Source organism: Temnothorax nylanderi, unplaced genomic scaffold (genome assembly GCF_030848795.1).
Source record: "Temnothorax nylanderi isolate EJ_2023f unplaced genomic scaffold, tnyl_v1.0 TNYL_tig0139_pilon, whole genome shotgun sequence".
NCBI lineage: Eukaryota > Metazoa > Arthropoda > Insecta > Hymenoptera > Formicidae > Temnothorax > Temnothorax nylanderi.
This window is the reverse complement of record NW_027249201.1, coordinates 338819-358284: the sequence shown is the minus strand read 5'-3', so window position 1 is coordinate 358284 and position 19466 is coordinate 338819. Positions and strand designations below refer to the sequence as shown.

Sequence of the window (19466 nt, the reverse complement as noted above, 5' to 3'; positions counted from 1 at the left end):
CCAAAAACTCATCTGCTCCAATCATCACCTTTTATCCGTGATCCAAGTGCTCTTGGTGTTTATTGGAGTATGCGACGCGAACAAACCTATGGTTACACTGGGCGCGTTCAGCAGACACAACTGTTGCACAACTGTTGAATTCGTCTTATCAACACTCTGCGTTGATTGGTTGGTTCTAAAAGTAAGAGCCAATCGACTGCTACTGAGCGTTAAACTCACTCTTCATCTCTTTCTAACTGTCCCCCTTTAGAAAGAGACGAAGAGTGAGTTTAATCGAAGGTTACAGTTAATCGGAGATGGTGAAACCGGCCCTAAGTTAATCGGAGTTTAATCGGAGTTTAATCGGAGTTTGGACGAAGTTCGAAGTGGCCCTTTCGACTTGTCCGGTAGCCGGGTAGCGCATGTTCGAAATTTCGAACACACCGACTTCCTGTCTACTGCTGCGCTCTGGTGCGGGCTCCGCGTTCCGCGACTGCTACGGTGGAAGTCATGTTTAACACGTAGCCGGCGTTCGACGTGTCCTAGCCTTCGAGAGGTTTAGGAGTTTAGGTGTGTAGCGAGACATTTGATAATTCGTCGCGCGCCGTTCACGACTCGCGCAACGTGTGTCGCGCGCGGGACCGCGGAGCAAGTTCTGATGCACATATGGCGAACGCCACGTTGTGAGTATCGATAACGCGGATATATATACGGTGTCGTACGTCTAATAATCCACGCTCGTGGTGGACACGGGGCAACGGAAAAACATGTTGCCGAACAAGTCGTCGTTGTCGCAACAGCAGCAGCAGCAATTGCCCCCGTCTTCTTCGTCATCGTCCTCGTCCTCCATGTCGTCGGCCAACGCGAAGGTCATGTTCCCCGACAAAAGGTCGACGATCAAGCAGATGAAGTCCTCCACGCTGATGAACAACGCCGGCTTCAGCTCCCTCATCACCTTCACCGTTCTCCTGCTCGCCTGGATCTCGGGCTTCGCCTCGAGGCTCTTCGCGGTCATACGCTTCGAGAGCATCATACACGAGTTCGATCCCTGGTAGGTATCCGGCGCGCGGTCGTTCAACCGTGCCGAGTGTTATCGTATCCCATGAAGGGACGATAAATTCTCGTTGTAATATTTTACCGTTATGTAACGAGAGTGCGAGATAATGGACGACATTTCGTACTTAAATGGAAACGCGTGGGAGAATTAAGTATTGATGGATTAAATAATTATAATTTGTTAACTTCTATCTTGTTTCTTCAATTGCCTGTACATTGATGATTTATTTCGACAAAATAAATAGCATTTTAAGAAACGAAACATTAAACAACATTGAATTTTTATCTGGTTGAAATGTGATAAATGTATTTCAAATTCAGGTTCAACTACAGAGCGACGGCATATATGGTGCAGCATGGATTCTACAATTTTCTAAATTGGTTCGACGAACGGGCTTGGTATCCATTGGGCCGGATTGTTGGCGGAACCGTCTATCCTGGGCTCATGATAACATCTGGATCGATACACTACATACTGCACTCTCTGAACATACCAGTGCATATAAGAGACATATGTGTATTCCTAGCTCCAATTTTTAGTGGCCTTACTGCCATATCGACGTATTTATTAACGAAAGAAATATGGAGTGCCGGAGCTGGCTTGTTTGCCGCTTGTTTTATCGCCATCGTACCTGGCTACATCTCGAGATCCGTAGCCGGCAGTTACGACAACGAGGGAATCGCGATCTTCGCATTGCAAATTACTTACTATCTTTGGGTTAAATCAGTCAAGACCGGCTCGATCTTCTGGGCGAGTGTAACTGCCCTGTCTTACTTTTACATGGTATCGGCATGGGGAGGATACGTGTTCATTATCAATCTGATTCCACTCCATGTATTTGCCTTACTGGTCCTGAATCGCTTTAGCAATCGGTTATTCACCAGTTATACCACGTTTTACGTTCTTGGACTTTTACTGAGTATGCAAATACCGTTCGTCGGTTTTCAGCCGATTAGAACTTCCGAGCACATGGCAGCGAGTGGTGTATTCGGTCTTATAATCTTTGTAGCAGCGTTTAGGTATGTATTGTTTCTATAATGTTAATTGACTTATTATTTGCATTATTTTAATCTACATTATCTATCTGTAGTGATACAACCGCATGTCCCTATAATGTTTATACAATTTTGCTAGACTATCAACATATTTCACTAGCTTCTTAACTCTCAACTGCAAGCATAAATATATAGTAAAATTCCAATACATGGATAAAATGCATCCACAAATAGTTCAATGGTTGATGAAAATTACCTCTTTCTGTCTAAATTGATAATCACAAGGATAAAAGATAAAACAGAAATAAAGGACTTGATTAAAGTCTATTGCTAACAGAATGTGTGTAAAAATAGTGCAAACTAAAAGACTTACAATTATATAGAGTTTAATTGTGAATTCAAACTTTATTGTCATATCCAATGCCGAACAATATCAAATAATACTTGCATAGTTATTTGAATTTTGAAAATTTTACTTATACTATCCTGCAACTATTGATGTTTGTAACAGAAAAAATTTGCGTTTATGTTTGTATAGCATATTTTTCATCAGAAAATTACATTGATGAGAATTGACCCAGACATTTTGGAAACACACCAATTGCAGTGTACTCATATCGCGGTTTCTCTGATTCCAGATACTTAAGAACTGTACTTACTAAGTCCGAGATGAAATATTTCGGTGGTGTGGTGGCTGTAACAACTGCTATGCTCCTATTCATTCTGATCGTATTAACGTACGCCGGCGTCGTCGCCCCCTGGAGCGGTAGATTTTACTCATTGTGGGATACCGGTTATGCCAAGATACATATCCCTATAATAGCGTCTGTATCGGAACATCAACCGACAACTTGGTTCAGCTTTTTCTTTGATCTGCATGTTCTTGTCGCATTGTTCCCGGTCGGTCTTTGGTACTGCATTACACACGTCAATGATGAACGTGTCTTTGGTAAGAATTCGCGATCCTGGAATATGTCTTAGGATAAAATATTATTAACGATAACTAATATTCGATCTTCCTTGCAGTCGTACTGTACGCCATAAGTGCCGTTTATTTCGCTGGTGTGATGGTAAGACTTATGTTGACCTTGACTCCGGTGGTGTGTATGCTGGCCGGTGTCGCTGTCAGCAGACTCGTGGAACTGTTCTTCAAGGAGGAGGACAGGGACGGAAACAACGGTAGCGAGAGCAACGAGGAGAGCGAGGAAGAAAGAGAGAGAAGTCCCGGCAGAGCGTTATACGATAAAGCCGGTAAACTTCGTAGAATGAAGCACGAGAGGTCAAAAGGCAACGGTGACGGATTAGGTCCCAATCTCCGTAACGTTGTTCTCATCGGCATGCTGATGCTGCTGATGATGTTTACCGTGCACTGCACGTGGGTGACCAGCAACGCTTACTCTAGTCCATCTATCGTTTTGGCATCCTACAGTAACGACGGCGGCAGGGCTATACTGGACGATTTTCGAGAGGCTTATTATTGGTTAGCCCAAAACACGGCCAATGATGCGAGAGTCATGAGCTGGTGGGATTACGGATACCAGATTGCTGGTATGGCTAACAGGTACAACACTTATAAGGTCATATGTATTTAAATTAATATATATGTGAAAGCGATTTGACATTGCTACGTCAATTTCCCTTTTGCAGAACTACCCTCGTGGACAATAATACATGGAATAATTCGCACATAGCTCTGGTCGGTAAAGCGATGAGCTCGAACGAAAGTGCTGCTTACGAGATCATGACGTCCCTGGATGTGGACTACGTGTTGATCATTTTTGGCGGGATGATTGGATATAGTGGTGACGATATCAATAAATTCTTATGGATGGTCCGTATCGCCGAAGGCGAACATCCCCAGGACATTCGCGAGAGTGATTATTTCACCGAAAGGGGGGAATTCCGCGTCGATTCTGAAGGCTCCCCAACTCTACTGAACTCACTGATGTACAAGTTGAGTTACTACCGGTTCGGGGACGTTAAAATAGACTATCGGTCGCCTTACGGTTACGATCGCACTCGTAATGCGGAAATAGGCAATAAGAACTTCCAGTTAACATATCTGGAGGAAGCTTACACCACTGAGCATTGGCTTGTCAGGATTTACAGGTGAATTGTGATAGCTTTCTCTTATAATTAAATGTACTCACTACTTTCCTGTTATTGTCCTGCATTGATATTAATCTCGAAACACGTTCGTAGGGTGAAGAAACCAGCGGAGTTTAATAGACCAAGAATTCCGATTTCCGAGCGAGTTATCACACGCCGTGCGAATTCGTATATTAGCAAAAAGGTTGGTATGCATATATTACATTTATGGTAAAATCTTAAGGTAAAGAATAATAGATTTATCTTTTTTTATTCGTACGATTTTTCGTATCGTTTCGCCGTTTTTATCGTTACGCATCGATTGATCAGGAAACGTAGTTGAAGTTATGGGGGGTCGGGCATTGATGTTTCAGAATGCACGGCGTAAGCGAGGTTTCATAAAAGGCCGGCCAGTTGTTATTAAAGGACAGAAACCTCAACGACGAACGACGTAACGAAGATTCGCTGACTATTTCATAAACAGTTTGCAAATACAACTTTTGTAATAAAAGAATTACCGTCCCTTGGGTCTACCACAAACTATACCTCGAACTAAGAATTTAATGTCGTCAGAACAGTTCAACCGACTTGAAGAATAGAATATTCCAAGAATGACAGTTTTCATTCTTGTCTCCGGAACAGGTAGACAGATTGGTAGTCTTACGAATATTGTATTCACGAATCTTCTTTCTCATAATGTTTGGTTCATACGTATGTACACATTGTTATTCGTCTTTCGTTTACGTTATCCATTTTTTGTAAGGGAAAAATTGTTTGTTATTGCATAATTACATCATTTATTAATGTAACGAACATCTTTTTCAAATTACTACGCAGATCACACGCAATCATCTCCGATATAATTGAGTAAATATATTTCGAGATATATTTATATGAATATATATTTATTAGAGCAAGTCAATGTACATTTTTTTTCTTTTTTTCACGTTCTAAGGGAATTAAATTCTTCGTTTAATTATTTTTCCCTTGAGCCAATTGTGCATTTAATAGTTAATGATGTAAAATAACTTGAAATTTATTTGTTATCAATCAACAATTGTATGGAGGTCTCAATGTAAATTGAGATTCGTAAGGCATCCTAGTTAGTATATACACACACGTTTACGTTACATAATATGTTTTAATATATTACATGGTATTTCGTCGGGTGGAGTTTGTCAAAAAATAAGCGGACTTCTGCCGATTTTCAGCAGGAACATCGGAACGATCGAGCGTGTGTCACGTGTACACAGTTTGTTGTATAGCACCTTGTTGAAAGATAAACATTTGTGATAACACAGTGTTGTTATTTACAAAATATGTATTTCAAACATGAGTCCAATTTAATTTCCGTTTCACCTGAATGAAAGAGATCTTTCTCGACGGTATAAATTGCATGCGCAGATTTTACGTGTTCTTTTTACATGACATACAGTGCATTCTAAATATACACAGTTTTTCTTTTTTATGTAACTTCCATAAATTTTGATAAGTAATATATAAATGGCGATACAATAAATTTCATTATATACGACATACAATGCATTCTAAATATAGGTACACAAAAAGTTTTTGTATTACACGTGCATGGAAAGTAGCACTTTCCGTGTGTGTTTTCTGTGCGGAAAGTAACGATTTGCCAACATCTACCTACAAAATATTCCACACGTCATATCCAAAGTCATAGTCAACGGGAAAACCGTGCGCTAAGACTCATAGCGCACGGGTTCAAGCCATACCTAACGGGTATCAACGCCATCTCGCAGCGCACACAGAAAACAACTACCGAAAATACCGCCACTTCGCCTCTTCCCAACACACACCTAACCTAACAGCTACTCATATGTCACTCTACTGTACATACTTGTACGCATAACCTTCCCAAACGGTACGAGTACGGGCGCGTCCTCCCTTTCGTGTTCTCTTTCGTCAGCGCGGCCGAGTCGCGGAATCGCCGAGTGCCGAGTCTGAAGCGCGAGTCTCGTATCGCGGACAACCGCGTGCAAACTCGCGCCGCTATTCGTTTTTCTCGCTCGGGCATCAGGGCATCAGACCCGTGAGGCCCGTCAGCCCGTGGCCATCGCCGCTGCCGCCGCCGTCGTCGACGCGACGACGACGACGACGACAACGACGACGACAAGGCCGACCTGGCCGACGAAGTCGATTTCGACAGGTAGTGGATAAACGTGACTGTGCGCTCGCGCTCGCTACGAGCCTACGCGATACGTGCTATTTGCTCCTGTAATAAATGTCGGTTAAAGTATGCGGGGGGAGGGGCTCCGCCCCTCCCCCCCACGCCCCCCTCCCCGCCTGCGCCCAACTCGGGGGGGCTTCGCCCCCCCGAACCCCCCCTACTCGGGGGGGCTTTGCCCCCCCGGACCCCCCCGTGTGTCATTTCTCCCAACTCGGGGGGGCTTCGCCCCCCCTCGTTGGGAGAAAAAACTCCCGACTGCTCGTGCGGGTAGACGCACTCGCCTTCGGCTCGTGCGACTACCCGCACTCGTCTAATATACGCACATTTCCACTCCTTTAACCCCCATCCCTACATGCACTTGTAATACAAAATAGTATGTGTTACACGTACGGAAGTTGGCTGTTAGTCACGAGCGCGGGTAGGCGCACTCGCCTTCGGCTCGTGCGCCTACCCGCGCTCGTGACCAACAGCCAACTTTCCGCACTTGTAACACAATATACTTTTCTGTTTTCATGTAACTTCCATAAATTTTTATATATAATACATGTATATAAATAGCGATATAATAAATTTCATATGTTGCAATTATATTATACATATAATTGCAACAATATTGCTTATAAATGAATGTATTATTTCATTTATTGGTAAAAGAGCGCTTGTAATTTCTGAGATTTAAAAAATTTCAACTCGGTGATACGAAACCTCGAGAATGTTATTGAGTATCAACAGGTGGACGACACGTTTGTATTTCCTCTTCTGTAAGCTATATAGTTGTTTAAATGCGAGCCAACCGATCATGGCCATCATACTTGAAGATATTCGATTTATCAAATCTTTCCTCTGGGGACTCCGTTTTATATATATAATAAAATTTATTATATCGTCATTTATATATTATCAAAATTCATCAAAATGTAAATTACATAAAAAGAGAAAAACCCTGAATCGTAACGCTCCTTTATGTATTTAAACAATCTCGTATCCATTTCGCAAACAAGAAGTGATTTACTCAGTTTGCATAATGACCAATAAATTAATGAATTCCGGGTAATTAATCTTTTCGCGACGGATCTACAAACTATAGATTTTGAAACTGATAACGAACCCGTGGTTTCCAATGTTTCCATACTTGATTGCCGCAATCAAACCTTCATTCGCGAAAGTCACGTATATTTAATACAAACACGAGTAGCGCGATAAGAATTTTCCAAGAGAAAAGTAGTAAACAGACTTTAAGATCGTCATATAAGTTTTTTTTTTTTTTTTTTTTTCCCTAAAAACAATCCTATCAGCCGCACAAAAATTCAAATGACTCATACAACAATCATCCAGGATGACTTTCGTATTTACTTAAATATGAATCACATGGTTGAAATAATTAAATCCATCGTTCGATCACTACGTTTCCTCGATAATCAGATTATAGAAGGTAAAAGATAGGAACATATAGGGTGATTCAGAAATACTTTTACAAATTTTTAGGATGAGTTCTCTACACATTAAAGAAGAAAAGTCATATATACATATGGTCCGGCGAAATGCCTGGCTTATGAATTATAATCGGAAGATTACATTTCAAACCTGCGTGTTTGCCTGATTTAAATCCATTAGATTTTTTCAGTGTGTATGTGACATTTTTTTCTTGTCATGTGTGGAGAACTCCCAAAGTTTGTACAAGTATTTCTGAATCACCCTGTATAATGCAATGTTGAAGAAAAAGATACACGAGAGATAAAACGTTTTTAGCTACAAAGAATAAATATCCTTCATAGTTGCGCATTTATACCTTCTGTACCTAAAATGAAGTGGGATACATCGTCGGGGAGAAAAAGAACTCAGGCAGTATCGTATCCAAAATCGGGACATAAGACGACGTCTTTAAATCCCGATTTTGGACATGCGTGCTGTCTGAGAAGATGCAAAAGATCCAGCTGCGAGGAACGAGGAACAAACGCAGGATCGTATTCTTTGTAATTGTACTACGTCATACTTCCTGCATTTAAAGTGAAATAAATAACTGGTTGCTGGAGGGAGAAAGGGAAAGGATGCGGAGACGTGTGAAAAGTTCAGCTACAAGGAACGAACCTCGTATTCACGCATGGCTCGCGAATCGCGATAAATCCTGATATCAGGCATGAAGCAACGCCGACATAGTTGGACGAGTCGTTATCTCTGGCTCACGCGAACGAATACGGGGAAAGTCTCGTCTGCTCGTCTCGGCTTTCGAAAGTCAGATGATTCACGGAATGCGTTGATGAGTCCGACGACGACGACGACGACGACGAGAAGATCGTCGATTTCCTCGCATCTCCTTTCCCAGCATTCCTTCTAGAGCGCTCGAGGGACGCGACGAGGCGCGAGGTACGAGAGAAAGAGAGAGAGAGAGAGAGAGAGAGAGAAGCCTCTGAAAGGGAAAATTGTCGCTCGCGCGAAAAGGTCATCTCGGCGTACAGGTTATGTTCCACGGAGCGCCGAATATCATCCTTTTCGCCACGTGGCGCGGCCTCCCGCTCGTCGCGCGTCTCACCCGCGGCGCCGTCCGGAATTAAATTCGGCGCGGACGCCGCCGCCGTCGCCGAATCCGCGGCGATTATCGCCCGCGGACTCAGGGATTTTTCGCCCGAGCCCCGAGGGCTGGCCCGTGCCGTGCCGTGCCGCGCCGCGGCCGCCATTTTGCTGCCCCCGCACGTCTTGACATATCTTTCTAATGTTATTATCGACGGACGTCGAGAAATTTTGCGCGTGTGACCCGCGTCGTGTGTGACCGCCCGTGGTGAAGCGAGTCCGCGCACGAGTGCAGGAAGCTCGTGCCGTGGGCCGTCTCGACGTGCCGCCCCCGACCGTTGCCTTTGTCCGCGGGAGCGATCGCCAGTGTGTCGTCCCAACCTCGACCACCCCGAGTCGAGGGTCCGACGTCGAGAACGAGAGCTGGTGGCCGAGCACCGGGCCCTGCGATCGCGAGCTATCTCATTTCGTGGGACACGAGTATGCTGCGAGGTCTGTCCCGGGAGTACTTCCCACCGCCTCGCTGAGATCGGGCTGTCCTGTCGTCCCGACGTGAGCGAACCTAACCTAAACGGAGGGGAAAAAAAGGCAGGCAGGCAGGAAAGACAGGACCCCGTCCGTCGGAGCGACGAACGTCGAGCACCCCCGCGCGCGCGCGCGGGGAGATCACCATCCGGTGATATGGCCACGATCCCGACCGCGGAATCTTCGAGGCGCGCCACTTCGGCAGTGCTGCACACCGACCTGACGTCCGGCCGACACGCGACGACGACGACGACGACGACGACGATGATGACGATGATGACGATGATGACGACAACGCAGTTGCTCGAACATGTGTAGGCTGTCGCTTGGCGTAGAGGCACTGCTATGCGAGGCAAGGATCGTTTTTGTCCTGATCTAGCAATGGACTAAGTTCACGCTTATTGTTCGAACCAGGGAAGCCGCGGGTCGCGGACATTCGTAGGTCGCAGTCACAAGTAGCGTTGAACGACGTTGACAATGCCGGTCGAATATTAATCTCTGTACTTTGTAGACATACAAAGAGTCGTTGAGTCGTTCCGCAAGCCTTCTGTTAGTTTAACGTAAATTCCATGACTTGTTTGACTGTGTACGTTTAGAGGAGAAAGATACATTAGTGTAACGTTATCGATATACTCAAATGTGACTGGTGTATCGCCCAATCTACCTTTTAATTTATTGAGTCTTATGTAGTGTAGAACGTTCCGTTCATGCAAATACGCTTAATTTTCTTTTTTTTTTACTTGGCTAACTTGGTAATAACAAATATCTGTGATATAACATAAAACATTTTTAATTTTCTCATGTACAGTCTCAGTATTACATTATTAATAATCAATGGGGTAGTTTGTATTTGGATCTTGGCACATAGCGTGAACTAAGTTTTATCTAGATAGGAAGAAAGTTGACTTGGAGGATTTGAGAATGCAGGTGGAACAGATCTGGACAGAAGCGGCAATCAATGAAGGTCCCTATTTCCGAAAACTCAAACATGGACAATAAATTGAAGTTTTCGGACCGATTGAAGGCTTTGCTGAAAACCGAGGCACATCAAGATGTTGATCCGTACATTTTCAGTGAACCGGAACCATTTGCCACGGCAGCGGGGAGAAATGCCACGGTGGTTCCACCCACAAATTCCGAAGTGATGCAAAGTTGCAAGAACAACAAGCCGAAGGGGAAATGCATGAAGCAGAGGATAAGGGTGGCGCCTGTGCCAGGCGCGGGCTACAAGATTGTCGGGGTCAATGCCACGGCGGAGACGAGGGTCGAAGACGGGATTGGGGTGAACCTGGGTCACAAATTTTCTAATCTAGTTCAGCGTAAGCAGCGACACACCGAGAATTTGCGGAGATTGCGATCTAGGAGGCAAAGTCGGGACCACACGCTGTTGTATTATCCGAGGGCCGGGGACGAGATATCCGACAGCGATTCAAGTGGGGACGAGATGACGATCTATCAGCATCATTGGTTCCCCGGCGAGTCCACTGCGTCGCTGAATCGAGCGGCTCGACTGTCCCAACTGCGTTCGCAGCTACAACGACAATTGCTTCAGTTGCGTATCGAGGGGGCTGACGCTGAAGCTGTACTCCGACACAGGGTCAGATGCTTGCTGGAGGCCGCTTCCAAAGATCCCGCTTCTACCGCGCGAGCTTTGAGCGACTCGCCGAGCACCAGCAAGATACTCGACGGGCCGTTGCTAGTTGGCGGGCCGTGCGGGGCGGAAGGATGCCAACAGACGTCTTTGCCTTGTACTCGGCATTGCTCCCGCCACATTATGTTAAACGGAGATCAGCTTTTATTCGAGCATTGCACTGCCAAGTTTAGTGACAACACACAGTGTTGTGTTCCTGTGTTTGACGTCGCGCACGAATTGCCTCTTTGCCCGGAACACGCGCGGAAGAGGGACAATTATCACCGTAAAATTCAAGAATCCAAACCAAAGAAAGCTCGTAAAAAGCCAGCCTCCCCCCCTATCCCGGCGAAGCCTAAACCCAAGTCCAAGCCGAAGAAACGCAAACGGCCGCCCTCGAATAAGATAGAGACTACCAAGGGTGCTGCATTGATGCACGAGGAGAGTCATTACATGAGCCAAATAAACTGTAGTGAAAACCATAAGACGTTGAACAACCTGAATGTTCCGCAGGGAAGTTCAAATTCGTCTAACTTAAATCTAGGATTGGGATTAGGCTCTCTTGGTCTGAGCGGAGGGCTCAAAGTCGAGCTTGGGGATAACGAAGTATTCGCTTCCTTGGACTCTGCCGAGCATGACTTTGGCACCGTGCTGAACAACTTACCTCCGGATGCTTTTAACGACTTATTTATCGGTAATTGCATTTCACATTGTATTGGACATCCATACTTTCGGTATTCTGCACTTTGTGAATCTCGCAGTTGTGTAGAATTTGTTATTTATTTATTTCGTAAGATAATTTAAGTTGTTTAAATTTATAGAGGGTAGAAACGGAGATTATGAGCCGTCGAGAGAAGAAGAGGAGGAATTGCAACGGGCTTTGGAAGAGGTTGATAAAGATGTACGAAACTTGGAGAGGATGGGGCAGACGCATGGACTTTTAGAGCCGGCATTGCTCGCCCAGCTTATGTCGGATATTGCCTCGTAGCCCCACCAATCCTAACGTAATAATTTTTTTTTTTTTGGAAAGGAATTCGCGCGTGTTCCTTATAACGTAGAAAGAAATACTGTTTGTGTCTGTGCTGCTAAACGTAAGATTGTGTTATAGACTGTTATTACGTAGCCACGCAAGTCCGAGATAATGGCAGGGATTGACATACAGAAAGTAACAAATGAAAAAAAAGAAAAAAAAACCAATAGCAAAATGAATTTAGTATAAATAGCATTGGGTACAATACCACCAGGTAGGTTTATGTCGAACAAGTAGTAATGTAAAAAATCGAGAATTCCATCCTTTTTGACAAATAATCACGGACATTCTGCGTCATTATTATACTAAATGCAATATCTTTGTAGCTTATTTGCAGATACTTTGACTTGCACTTGACAAATTTGCTTAGAAAAATGGTTATAGCTGCAATTAATACACGCAATCATTTTGGAAGGGGTAACGAAATGTATAAGTAGATGGAGAGGAAGTGGATGCAATTCACGTAAATGGTTCAAACTTTATTCCAACACACGCGAGCTAAAAAAGTTTTCATTTTTATATATGGCTTGTTTTTATTGAAAGAAACAGCGGAGGAGTTATCTAAATTACGTTACTCTAATAGCTCCCATATTTATTGAACTACACGTAATGTCTAGCTAATTACTGATTACTCAAATAATAGGTACAAAGGTATTTTTATGACTGATTTGTAATGATTTTATCTGTTATCGATTATACTATAGCAACTGTGAGAAACGTATTCAGGTTTACAAATTGGAGTTTAGCTTTACAAATTAAAGTACAGAATAATTGGAGTCAACAAACGTAATATTTGAAAGAAATATTTGGTGTTCGTATATAACTTTGTATATATATATACATACATATATATCATTCTTACATTAGAGCAAATTGTCGTAGTAAAATTATTCATTATTTTGCAGAATGTAAAAATTGGTATTTGCATTATTTTTCCAATGGTGAAAATATACAGCACATGAAAAAAATATGAATCTGGGATATACATCTTATGCAGTATCATCCTTTGAAAATTACTATATTTGAATTTTATTTTATTTAAATAAAATACATTTTTCCAGAAGTTAATTTTCATTATAAAACCTTGTGTCTGTACAAACACAGGACTGAATTTATAAAAAAAAACCTACATATGTCTACATAAATATATGTGACACGTAGTGTATATAATCACGTTTTTTTCCATCATCTGATTCCTACATTAATACAATTAAATAATCACATTTATTAAATAACGTTATATTGTTAATATGTGCATGATCAATATTGTCATTTTATCCATTCTGTATTATATTCATGTAGACAAATGTTGAGCGACGATAGAGTAGCCGTAATATCTAAATGAAGTAACAATTAGCAAGAAGTGCCGAAAAAAATTTTCATTTTTCAACATTGTTCAACCGAACGTGCAACACGCTTTGCAGCCTTACAATGAGACGATGACACGCTGCGCATTATCTATGTATTAGTAAAGGAAAACGTTATCACGTATATTTTTTCAAGAGAGCACTCTTCCGATGATTATTTGAGAAGAGGATCTTTTTCTTTTTTTTTTATGAGGAGCATAAAGGCACAGATTCTGAAAGTAAAACTAGATCGGCGTGTGTGAATGGTTGAATTGCTTACTGCCAGTTGACTTCTAAAGTACCACACGTGCACAACAGTACATTGTTATAATTCCGTCTGTAATGGCAAAACGGATATATTGTGAATCATCATAATTTCAATACATATCGTAATAACGTGATGAGACGGGAAACTATTGTATATTACATATTTAGCTTACAGATGAAGCAAACTACTCAAAACGCGAACGTGTGTGTGCATAATAACGGGCAGATGTTTATAAAATCTGGTTTTTATTATCAAAATCATTGTGCCAAACATTGAGACATCTCCTTTCTTTCTCTCTTTTCGGTTTATGTTGCGATATAATGCGTGTTACTTGTTCAAGAGAAACGGATCGCACTGGAGCAAAGCGCACTTTAAATAATAAACGTTTAGCTGAGTGTGAGCGATTGCAAAAAAAAAGCGCTAAAGTGAGTTTATCGCATGTAGATGCAAACGAAAACGGGATAATTTACACGTCGACCCACATTGGGGATTAAATTAACGTCGTATGTATTGTTACTACGTATATAGCGGTAGCGATTAGGTACAGTAATTATTTATGAACAGGACAATGCCGAGTTTAATCGTAACGCATTGCTTGAAATGTACCTATATGTGTATCTTCTTGTAAAATATCAGCATTATTACTCTTGATTAGGCATCAACAATTATAATAAGCATATTTTTTACATTGTGTTATAGCGTTCAGTTTATATCCATCCTTATCATTCATATCCTAATGATAATGTCGGCTAGACGAAACACAATTGGACTTGTGTATTTTATTTTTATATCGATAGATAAGAACCAAAAATATTGTATTCGTTAATTCATCCTTCGTCGATATTCGAGAGAGAATTTAGAATTTATCCGTATCAATATATAAATATCATTTTAATTTCTTGTGAAATTCCTTGGGCATTCAATCTAAAGTTGTCGCTATAGAGTAGGTGTCGACAGCTTTGCGTTCACGTCGTTTTATTTCTCGAAGAATCCATTTTATCCGGGCCTTTTCTCGAATCCTGTCGTATCTTTCGTTCAATTCTTGAATCTCTCTCACTGGGAATTCCTCCATCACTTCCTCGGGCAAGCTTTCGATCTCCTCAATTTGTTCCTTTGCACGAAACAGAAATATCTCAGAGATTCGATCCTTTTTGCGTATCCAGTTGAGATTCATATTCTTACATGAGCGATATGATGCTTACCAAGATTTTAGGTACAAAGATACTCTTTCTCGTCTCCAACGATTTTTTGTCGAGTAAACCAATCTCCGTTGGTTCCGTCGGTTCCTCCGGTTCGTACGGCATTAACATTATGTCGTAATCCGAACGATTATGACCCAGGATGCCTACTTTAATCTCCAACTGAGACAGCATCTCCTCGTCGACGAGAAGAGCGTTCCTTAGATAAGCGATTTTCGGATGGTATAGGTCGATATCTACCACCCCTTTAGATGGAAGTATGAACAATATAATATTTTTGCTACGCAAAATACATAGCTATATCCTTTGCGCAGATATATCATGGTTTAGTAATAGATGATTAAGAATGACTTCGATCAAACTTCGATTAATTTACTCCAATGATTAACTTATCACATGTACTATTTTGGATAAAATTGTTAATCATTAATAATAAGTGAAACTTTGACCGATAAGTGATTCTCACAAGTAAATAGCGATATGCCATCTTCAGTCGAGCTGGATCTTTGTAGCTTAATATTTTTGTGTGAACTTATAATACTCTCCTCCACCCAAACTGTGCGCCGATTATTTGTCGGTCTTAAAAAACAGTTTTTCGTTGGAACAAAAAATTCAACATACTTAAATCGATTTAACTTTTTGATGCTAATAAGCATCCTTTAAATCACTGTAAAGAATTTATTGCGAAAAAATATTACTCCAGCCAGAGTTTGAACTTTGACCTCCCTCCAATCCATGACAGACATCTTTACTTGTGAGAATTATTAATGTTTTGTTTAACATGTGGAAAAAGATTAGATTAAGGATAAATTATATAGTTAGAAATTTTATTTCAAGCAACAGTTGAATTAATCGATTAAATTAGTCGGAGTTTGGTCGAAGTCATTCCGGATATATAAAAATGCACTGTTTCTATATACCCTAATCCTCTAAATATCTTCAAATATACTATTTCCGTAAATCACCTTGAATACGAATATGCTTCTATAAATAATGTATATCACCTAACGACAGAAGACGATAGTCGCAATCCGCGTACATCAGCTCGCGAGGCAAGGGGGAGTTTCTCAGTAATTTTCGGCTTTTCAACGTCGTCTCGAGACCATGTAATATACGGATATCATCCTCCAGCATATCCTGAATAAGTCGACTGCCGCTTTGTCTTTGCGCTGTGTTGTACGCCTCGGTTCGGAGCAGCCTGTGCAGCTCCAACTCTGTGAAACAAGCGATCAGCGACGCGGCGATCAGTTGCCCGAAGCATGCCAAAGCATCTCGCGAACATCGTGTATCATTGTACGCTTTTCGTCGTACCGATTAGAGTGTAATGTTTCCGCTGCAACGCTATCCACACGACCCGATGGGCCACGCTTATCAATGCCTCGTAGATCCGCAGGTCCTTCTCGCCCTGCGATTGCGTGGCTGCACGTCTCTCGCCGGTCATCATGTGATGATACCGGGGCCCGTCCCGGCAGCCCAGCAACAAGTCCACGTACTCCCTACCCAGGACGCAGCGCAGGGCATGCATCTCATCGGCGTATCGGGACCTGTGTCCGCGCGCCAGTGGATTTGGCGCCTTCTTCATGGTGGCCGCCCGCTCCTGCACCAGATCTTCCCATATCTCCACGTAGCGTTGGAAGTAAATGATCAGTGCCCTCAAAAATCGATCTACGACCGACAAGTGGAAAAAGTTTATGAATTGCGGACTGATGGACGTTACGAGAAGGAAGAGCACGAGGTCCTTGATGTCCTGCAGGATTATGATGTCCGGCTCGTCCGGCGTCACTTTTCTCAGATAATGCTTCCGAAATTTGATCTGTAATTGAAGAAATTCTTCTCGGTATCGAGAATGAAAAATTTACCTGCGCTCCAGCCTGACAGAAATATTTTACTGAAATTCTCTCTCAATCGACCCCATTTTATGATACCTAACATAAAAGAAATTTTGTTTTTACTTTTCAATAGTATAATTTAACTTTCCTCATATTTTACAGTATTATATATACATTTTATAAGGAAAATTATTATTATTTTGAAATATATTCAGTAATTTTTCAATAACTTTTATTTCACTTTTCATCGATTTCATAGCATTTACTTTCAGCAAAATATTTCCATCAGAGCCGCCCATTGAAAATACTATGAAATCGATGAAAAGTGAAATAAAAGTTATTGAAAAATTACTGAATATATTTCAAAATAATAATTTTCCTTATAAAATGTAATGTAACACTGTGAAATATAAGGAAAGTTAAATTATACTATTAAAAAAATAACAAATTTTTTTATGATAAGTTTTTTATGTCATGAAATTTACTGAATTTTTACTGAAATATTGATAATAATGAAATGGGGGGGGGGTCTGAATTTAACTGAAAACTGAATTTTTACTGAAATATTGATGGCATAACAGTAAAATGGGGTCAATCGAGAGAGAATTTCAGTAAAATTGTATTATAATATTTTCAGTAAAATATTTCCATCAGGGCAGTCCTCACCTTTTCGCTGTCATTCAACGTTTCCCGATAGCACAAAATTAGATACGCGTGCGGACAATAAATTTCCGACTTTTGGACGGCAGCGATTCGTTTCTTTCGTCGCTTGGCTTGTTCATCCTCCGCCTTTGCCGCACTGATGAATGCAACAGGAATTTCCAATAAATAAAAGGACTGGCGAGAGCTTTCTTTTGTGTTAATTAATGTCTAGTATTTTAATTCCGAAAAATTAAACCAAATTAAACCAAATCCAATCGTAATACCGCGGATAAAAAATTTATTAAATAGAATGAAAATACAAACAATGATAGTCAGAACACAAACGTACGGTTATTCGCAGATAAAAATATATATCACAATGATATGCTCACATGCTGATCACAAATATATCGCGATATTAAATTATGCCGCACGTTCCAAGTAAATTTTTAAAGTTTAAAAATTAAATAAACGAGCTTAATGTAAAAAAAGCTAATCAGAGGTGTCCTAAGTACGCGAAAAAAAAATTCCGAATTTTCTCAAATTATTATCACCTTGATAGAATTAATCCTTCTGAAATTTCATCCCACGCGAAGTACCTCTCGCCCATATTGAGCTATCATATTATATTATAGAAATATGATAGCGCTTTCTGTTTACGATTTCATAGTAGATTTCCAGGTTATCAGTTTCTAGAAATAGACACGATCTCAAACACAGTGAAGGTATAACAGAGTCAAATTATTGATTCTAGGAAGATATAGTTCTACATTGTATACAAGTATATATACTTCAAAGCACTTACTGGACTCCGAAATCAGAACGGCAGTCATAGATCTTGTTGGAGGATCCTCATCAAATCGCACAAAAGAGCACAATTATCATTGTAAACCAATATCATAATGCTTATGCGGAATTCAAGATATATCTAAGTTGGGAACTTCTAAGAAAACGTGTGCATTCTTATTCCCCGTTAAGCGTTATTTATTTATAGTGTAACACAATACATTAGAAATACGGTATCGTTTTCTTTTTTTCCACCCAGAAGGGCGGAAGAGAGTCTAAAATCGGCTTGTCCTCGGGAAATATCGGCTCGCCTGGCGTCTTCCAGAACTCGTCACCGGGTATCGGAGGCTTTTCCAGCGTCCAGTGATGCAGGAGACATCTCACCTTCACCTGCTCGCGATTATTAATCGTAAGAGTCACGTAAAACTCCTTTCCCTCTAGATCCAGATTCGGCCCGGATATTGGCCTTTCGGGTATCGCTATAGCGTCTTCCGGTAGGTGGATACCAGTCTTGCGGAAATTCGCTTTTATATGCCACTTCTCCAACGTCCACGGCACATCCTTCGACATTGTGATTGTTATCCGCTTCTGCGATAGGTACTTGATCGTTTTTTCTACCAAGGCAGAGCTGAACGGCGTACTGTCCCTCTGGTCCGTTGCCAATTTCGTGTATTTCTCAATATTCTCAGGAGTAGCGTAGTCCGCCAGTCTCGGCAGTAAGAGCTGTGGGTATGCCCGCGACGGATGCATCGATACTCGAGTGCCCACATTACCAAGTCCTGCTACGTATTGCGTTAGAATCAAATCAACCGGTTCCCTTCTTCTTACATTGGTATCCTCAACGAGATCGTATATAAAATGCCTCCTTTTCAATCGATGGGGCCTGGAATTCTTCTCGTGGAGTGACGTTGGAAATCTTCTCTTGAGAATAAAGGTGTTCTGCAAAAAATGTTAAACAAATAAACATAGGAATTAAAGATGAATATGCATTGAAACAATTTAATAATCTATATATGCCAGATTCTATTAGACGGTTTCAGGAATGACAAAATGCACGTGTATGTACAATGCGAATGGCTATATCTTTGCCTGAGTAATATTAAAAGAAATTACCCGTGTTTGTTGTGACAAATGATCCGCCTTGCTCGGTAAAGCGGGCGTCGCCAACGCTTTCACGTGATTTACTAATAATCTTGGAAACTTCAACATATCTATCGTTCACCCTCGCTTCGTTCTTAGAGTTTTCCTTAATAAATGCCTAATTATCGATAAGATACATTCGAAAAGAAATTAGCTAAATAGGTTAATTCGTCGTTGACACAAGAATCTAATAACAGGTCTGTTCCCACTGTTCCTTTTAGCAGCTGTTCCTCAGCTGCACTGGTTGAAC

The 19466-nt window shown here is 41.5% G+C and overlaps 4 protein-coding genes across 8 annotated transcripts; 2 read left to right on the top strand and 2 right to left on the bottom strand.

Annotated features, from left to right (window-relative positions):
- Positions 1-454: 454 nt before the first annotated feature.
- On the top strand, positions 455-5450 carry Stt3b (catalytic subunit 3B of the oligosaccharyltransferase complex). 4 transcript variants are annotated; one of them, XM_071714331.1, is made up of 7 exons: positions 455-1030; positions 1357-2055; positions 2670-2980; positions 3058-3592; positions 3679-4140; positions 4234-4324; positions 4494-5450. In XM_071714331.1, exons 1-7 carry the CDS (start codon positions 747-749, stop codon positions 4572-4574), a joined length of 2463 nt encoding a protein of 820 aa, XP_071570432.1. In that variant the 5' UTR covers positions 455-746; the 3' UTR covers positions 4575-5450. The 4 variants fall into 4 exon arrangements, with proteins under 4 accessions (XP_071570432.1, XP_071570435.1, XP_071570434.1 ...); XM_071714334.1 differs by having other exon boundaries at positions 4465-5450; XM_071714333.1 differs by having other exon boundaries at positions 4459-5450.
- Positions 5451-8119: 2669 nt separating this feature from the next.
- L(3)l1231 (lethal (3) L1231) lies at positions 8120-14306 on the top strand. 2 transcript variants are annotated; one of them, XM_071714338.1, is made up of 3 exons: positions 8120-9698; positions 10274-11670; positions 11798-14306. In XM_071714338.1, exons 2-3 carry the CDS (start codon positions 10305-10307, stop codon positions 11962-11964), a joined length of 1533 nt encoding a protein of 510 aa, XP_071570439.1. In that variant the 5' UTR covers positions 8120-9698; positions 10274-10304; the 3' UTR covers positions 11965-14306. The 2 variants fall into 2 exon arrangements, with proteins under 2 accessions (XP_071570439.1, XP_071570438.1); XM_071714337.1 differs by having other exon boundaries at positions 8120-11670.
- On the bottom strand, positions 13009-18223 carry LOC139777127 (uncharacterized). Its single transcript, XM_071714339.1, has 7 exons — positions 18096-18223; positions 17845-17982; positions 17315-17447; positions 16131-16632; positions 15824-16033; positions 14823-15064; positions 13009-14731 (listed from the first exon to the last, which is right to left on the bottom strand). The coding sequence occupies exons 2-7, from the start codon at positions 17898-17900 to the stop codon at positions 14540-14542; spliced, it is 1335 nt and encodes a 444-aa protein (XP_071570440.1). The 5' UTR covers positions 17901-17982; positions 18096-18223; the 3' UTR covers positions 13009-14539.
- Positions 18224-18250: 27 nt separating this feature from the next.
- Positions 18251-19457, bottom strand: Mrpl9 (mitochondrial ribosomal protein L9). The gene is made up of 2 exons (XM_071714342.1): positions 19190-19457; positions 18251-19015 (listed from the first exon to the last, which is right to left on the bottom strand). The coding sequence occupies exons 1-2, from the start codon at positions 19283-19285 to the stop codon at positions 18299-18301; spliced, it is 813 nt and encodes a 270-aa protein (XP_071570443.1). The 5' UTR covers positions 19286-19457; the 3' UTR covers positions 18251-18298.
- Between the last annotated feature and the right edge of the window lie 9 nt (positions 19458-19466).